Source organism: Pollicipes pollicipes, unplaced genomic scaffold (genome assembly GCF_011947565.3).
Source record: "Pollicipes pollicipes isolate AB1234 unplaced genomic scaffold, Ppol_2.1 Scaffold_3087;HRSCAF=3621_pilon_pilon_pilon, whole genome shotgun sequence".
NCBI classification, from domain to species: domain Eukaryota; kingdom Metazoa; phylum Arthropoda; class Thecostraca; order Pollicipedomorpha; family Pollicipedidae; genus Pollicipes; species Pollicipes pollicipes.
The window spans coordinates 20,606,374-20,612,399 of record NW_023596225.1 but is presented as its reverse complement, the minus strand read 5'-3'; the positions used below and the strand labels follow the sequence as shown (position 1 = coordinate 20,612,399).

Sequence of the window (6,026 nt, the reverse complement as noted above, 5' to 3'; positions counted from 1 at the left end):
GACGAACAGAGGCTTCCGGCCTGCTATCACGAGAGGCCGCGCGGACCGTGACCAGCTCTACTGACCGAGCAACCGCGGTCGTGCTGGAAAACGGGTCACGACGCCGAGCCATGGTGCCGGGTGGGCCACGCCTGGCCGATGTTGGCTGCCTGGTTTCTCAGTGTTGAGAAGCATGGCAGGTGTTTGTACTTCTGTCGCATGACCCACTGCCGCCCTCCAACCGGCTGGCCCGGCAGGCGCCGCCTTCTGCGTCAGTGATCACACCCGACGCACCGGCGACGACCCGGTCTCTGAATATCGCTCACGTCTTCAGAGAACACAAAATACATGACAGACTAGGAACGTTCGGGGTAGCGAAAGCTCGGAAGACTACATGCTTTCTAAGCAGACTGGAAAAATCGTTAATAATGTCCACGGAAGTCACAATTCTCGGCGCGCGGGCCCCGACAAAATGCCTGAGGAATGTCTGCCGCCCCGGCGCCAGGGCCAGAGGTCGGCGACTGCGCCAGCACGCGGCCTCGGTCGGAGCTCGTGTGCGGGCCATGGTGGCACGCTGGGGCGGTCGGCGCCGCCACGGTCAGCAGACCGCCACAGTCGGACGCCGGGCGGGGTGCGCAACAGAAGCGATCATCTGTCGCTGGACAGAGCTGTGCGCGACAGCGAGCGGCGGCGGTGAGTCGGCACTGGGGAGTGGCCGCAGACACAGAGGAAGGCCCACACCGGAGGCACGTCTGGTGGACAGCGCGGCCCGACCCGGGGCGAAGGAGGAGCTGACAGCCGGTGTCGCTCCTCGCTGCGACAGCTGGTGTGCGGAGGAGATAGCCTCCACCTCAGCAGTGGCTGTGCTCCGCCTGGGTGGTGGCCGTGTTCCATCTCAGCAGTAGCCGTGCTCCGTCTGAGCTGCCGCCGCGCTCCGTCTGAGCAGTGGCCGTGCTCCGTCTGAGCTGTGGCCGTGCTCCACGTCAGCAGTGGCCGTGCTCCGTCTGAGCTGCGGCCGCGCTCCGTCTGAGCTGTGGCCGTGCTCCACGTCAGCAGTGGCCATGCTCCGTCTCAGCTGCGGCTGTGCTCCATCTGAGCTGTGACCGTGCTCCGCCTGAGCTATGGCCGCGCTCCGCCTGAACTGTGGCCGCGCTCCACCTGAGCTATGGCCGCGCTCCGCTTGAGCTGTGGTCGTGCTCCGCCTGAACGCGCCGACCTGAGACGCGGCCAGAGCGCCGCGAATCACATCAGATAGTCCTTGATCAGCTCGGGGTTCTCCGACTTGTGCGTGGACACCACGTGGATCTTGACCGAGTGCCGGTGCTGGAACTTCTTCTTGCAGACGGGGCACTGGAACTGCGGCTCGACGCCGCACTCGTACTTGACGTGCCGCTTCAAGTTGCCGCTCGAGGCGTACTGGCGGCCGCACTTTTCGCACGCGTACTGCCTGCTCGGCGAGGTGGGCGACTCGCGCCGCAGCAGCAGCGGCAGGCCCAGCGAGCCGGACGACGGCGGCGGCGGCGGCGGCGGCGGTGCACGCGCCAGCAGCTGGTCGTAGCGCTGCTGCTGCAGCAGACGCTGGAAGCGCACGTTGAACGCTCGGTGCAGGAAAGCATCTGCAACACCCGAAAAGCACAAACGTAAGCGGAACGAAAGCGGCAACGTAAAACGATCGCAGAATACGACGGGTCGACAAATAAACGAGAACGAGCGCAGTTGATGACCACCGCTGTTGTCTAGTGGTCGGAAAAACGGTTGCAGCAGATGCACAAGGCTAGCAAAAACTACAAACACATTCGTCGAGCAAAACTCGCTAAATCGCAAGCAAGAGTGCAAATATCCAGAAGAGAGCTCTCTGCTCGCTCAGACGTCTGATACAGGAGAGTTCTAGCAGGCGGGGGTCGCGACTGCGTGCAGCAGTCCTTCCGCTTGCTGCTGGCGGGGAGCTCGTGCGGCGGACACCGCAGAGGCTGCTGCAAGGCTCACGGACACGCTGACGAGCTACTCAGGCAGCGGGCGGGGCAGACGCACCGCCGGCAGACCCTGCATGCTGACAGGCAAACATGCGGCATGCGGGCGTGCGGGCGTGCGGGCATGCAGAAGGCGCAGGCGGCGGTCTGCAGGGTCCGGCAGTAAGCGGGGGAGGAAGGCAGGGGCGGGGCGCCACGCGCACAGGCTGCACCTTCGACTGCTGCACCAGAGAGCGCGATCGCGCGTGCGCCTCTTCAGCGGCCGCCCGGCCGTCTCTCGCCACCACGTCTTCGCCTCGGGAGCCAGGCCGCTGGCCACACGCCTCTCCGGCAGTCTGTCCGCCTCTGTCTGTCCATCTCTCAGTCCGTCTCCCACCGCCACCGCCGCCGCCGCCGCCCCGTCGCGCCGGCGCTGGCGGTGCCGCGCCGCGCGTCGACGCCATCAACTGTGGTGCACGCGCACGTGCGTCCGCATGTTGTGCTTGTGTTTGAACTTCATCAGGCAGACGGGACAGGCGAACTGCGGCGGTTGGCCGCACTCGTAGCGCCGGTGCCGGTTCAACGACGACGTGGTGGCGTAGGCGCGGCCACACACCGCTCACAGTGCACGGTCGGCGGCGAGCCGGGCCCCGCCAGCAGCGGCAGGCGCGGCCCGCGGCCGCCGGCCGCCGCTACCCGCGGGTGGAACAAGTCCAGCAATTCGAAAGACGGACAGTTGGGACCTGCAACGACACACACACATAGGTGGTGAGGGCGGGCGGGCAGGCCGCGCGGCCGCCGCCGCCCCGCCCAAGGGCCGGGCGCGTGCTACCCCGGCCCGGCCCAGTCCGGCCGCCCGGTTAGTGAGTGCTGGTGCGCGCGGCTGGAGCCCGGCCGACCCGCCGCCCGCCGTTACCGTGCACCCGCGCCCGCCCGCGCAGTACGCCCAGGGTGAGTGCGGCCAGGCGAGTGAGTTACAGCCCGGCGCCGCAGGGCAGCAGCAGCCCCGCCACCGTCACCATCTCCACCGACTGACACCGGTCCACAGTCAGAGTCTCCGCACGCGTCTCCGGACGGCACCGGCAACCGAGGCCAAGCGGCCGAAACGGTCCAGTTCGAAGTCAACGGCCGATTGTGGCCCCGGGCAGTGAACTTTACACGACGGGCTACCACAAACTCTCAGTTACAAAGGTGGAGGGGAGGGGGGGGGGGGGCGAGGCGCACCACGAGCCGCCGCTCAAAGGCTGAGGGTTGGAACGGCGCCATACACCCGGGTTCCGAGTCAGGGAGGATGGACAGCCAGACAGCAGGGGACGGGGACGGCCGGGAGGCAGCTCCCGCACGCAGCGCCCGGCAGGAGCGCGGCGCCCGCTCGTCCCGCGGCAGAGCTCAGCGGGCGGGAGGCCGAGCGCCCTCCGACCGGCAGCTGGAGGCGTGTGACCCGGCTCAGCTCGGGGCCAGCGGAGGCGAGGTGTGGCGCCGTGTCGTGACAGGACAGTGCGTGGTGTCGGGGTGCGCGTGAGGCCGCGCGCCGGCGGCCGGGACGGTACCTGGGGCTCCGCCGGCCTCGGTCGACGGGACGAACGGGCCCTCTGCGCCGTCGCCGCTGCCGCCCAGCGACCAGTTCATAAAGCCTGCAGCAGGGAGGGACTCGGTCAGCCGGTGCGGACACCCGCTCACCCGGAGCACCGGCGCATCCGCTGACAATGGGCTGCCCTCAGGCCGTGGTAGCAGCCTCATCAGTCCTGCGTGGTAGCAGCCTTATCAGTCCCGCACAATGACGGCGTGCGAGTCTCGCAAATCTCTTGGCGACTGCAAACAGAGCCCACGGTGCATGCCGGTCGACATGTATGACAGGTGATAACCATATGCGGGAGAGCGCCATCCACACCGTAGTAGGCGACAAACAACGATTTCTGTCAGCATCTGCCGACGTGCTGACCTATCTGTATCCCCTGCACCTAGCGGCAATAAAGGACGACCACGAATAAGTTAACTGCTGACACGTGGTATGCGACGTGTCGTACCTAAACCCGGAATGTGGATCAGGGACTGTCCATACCCCATGCAGCGGGAGGTGGGAGGGGACAGAGGGGACAGAGTGGCCGGGCCAGACCACTGCCGGCACCCACCTGCCCCTCACACTCCAGTGTGTGCATGAGATTAGTGGGGCTGGCCGGCGGCGCTGAGTCGGCCCCATCCCCCCCCGCGGCCGGCTCCGGCGCGGCGGCCCAGGGGAGGGGAGAGGCGGCCATTGTGGACGGCGGCGGCGGCGGCGGCGGCGGCGGCGGCGGCCGGGCCGGGCCGACTCGCTCCCCTACCAGCGGCGCGACGCATCGCATTACCGGCCCGCCCGCACAATGGCGAGGGCCGCGTGGCTGCCGGCAGCGCGCCGGGCCTGCGGACGGCGCCCCGCCGCCCGACCGACTGCAGCTTCACGAATGTACGCTAGACTCACGGGGCAGCAAACAGAGACGCAACTGCCCAGCCGGTTAATCTACCCCTTCTGCACGGCAAGAGTCCCCCGGATTTTGGCCGGGTTGTAGGCCAGACTTAGTAAGCTTTTGCAGATTTTAACAAGCCAAATAATGCAATTTCGCTAGTCAATGGTGATTTCAAATCCCTCCAAAAATCACAATACACTTGTGAAAAAAACATCTTTCAACATTTCTAACGAGGGCCCTGGTTAGTGGCAGACAAACCGATAGACTTGGATGTTGTGGGGGTGGGTTGTGATTAAATATCATTGATTCATACACCAATCATATCTCAAAATCAATTCAAATGATTCATGAAATAAGCGAGGAACTGTGGTTCTTTCAATGCCTCACCCTCGCTCACTCGTCAATACGGACCTCAGTTACTGGTGCATTCCATGTGGAACAGTTTTCGAAACCTGCACAGTGGCAATGCAGCGTTTGACAAAGGCTGCGTCTTTCTTTTAAACAAAAACATACAATTCATGATCAAGACAAGAGGGGCTCCTACGAACAACACCTTTCACCCTTTCTGCACGTATCATTAATTTCCAGCGTAAACGTCTCATAAAAACTGTCCTGTTTCCTCGTGTCATCTCTTCCCATGTCTATCTGTACACAGGCCTGCGTCAAAGCCAATCATACGTAACGTCAATCAAACATTCGATAGAATTCCACAAGTTGCATTTGGCAGGCTATGTGAAGTATGAACTGTGTATGAAGTATGAACTAAGTATGTAATGAACTGAAGCCTTGACACGCTTTGCTGCGCACACCCAGACAGCCAGCGTGCTAACCGTCACCCTTTCCACAATTAACGAACATTTCCGAAAATATGCTGCAATGTACAGGACACCAGCAAACTTCACGTCTGTTTCGCGTGTCTTGCCGGGCGGCGGGCGCTGCGCTGCAGCCGGCGGTCACCGGCGCGAGCGGGGCGGGCCTGGTCGGCGCGACGGCGGCGCACACGCGTCCGTGTGAACGGCCGCGCCGCCGCCGCCGCCGCCGCTCCCGGCTGCCAGTCACCAAGGTCAGGCAGCTCCCAGAGTTCAACATACTGCGCCGGTGGCAGTGCCGCGCCCAGCCAGCAGAGTCAGAAGCCAGCACAGACAGAACGCCGCCCAGCTAGCGCAGGCAGTACGTTGCCCAGCCAGCCTAGTCAGCACGCAGCCCAGCCAGCATTTAGTACGCAGCCCAGCCAGCCCAGTCAGCACGCAGACCAGCCAGCAGTCAGTACGCAGCCCAGCCAGCAAGCCGGCAGTCAGCCAGTACGTCGCCCAGCCAGCACAGTCAGCAGTCAGCCAGTACGCCGCCCCGCCAGCACAGTCAGTGCGCCGCCCAGCCAGCGAATAATATCGTGCCGCCTCACGCGGGATGGTAGCGAGTCAGGCGTTCTCAGACCGGCCCATTCGCCGCGAAATGTCTGATGACGCGTGGAATCAGACGCCGGTGAAAGAACGCCTGTTTAACTGTTTTTAATAGTATGACAGAAAACCGCAGTCTGTTGAGAAAATACCAACAATCTTAGCCAGGATGGCACAGAAGAACGCCCAATGTCGCTGGCAGGAACATATTCCCACACTGAGCGACGGGGGAACACGATAAACGTCAACGTAACACT

General features: G+C 63.8%; 1 protein-coding gene across 1 annotated transcript in view; it reads right to left on the bottom strand.

Moving 5' to 3' along the window:
- Positions 1 to 354: 354 nt before the first annotated feature.
- The window catches only part of LOC119089863 (putative transcription factor ovo-like protein 3), a 28,621-nt gene continuing 22,949 nt past the window's right edge, over positions 355 to 6,026 (bottom strand). The window contains exons 3-4 of the mRNA XM_037212671.1: positions 3,479 to 3,562; positions 355 to 1,595 (exon numbers count right to left, since the gene is read on the bottom strand). Of these exons, the coding sequence (XP_037068566.1) occupies positions 1,222 to 1,595; positions 3,479 to 3,562 (458 nt within the window). The 3' untranslated portion in view covers positions 355 to 1,221. The remainder of the gene's footprint in view (positions 1,596 to 3,478; positions 3,563 to 6,026) is intronic.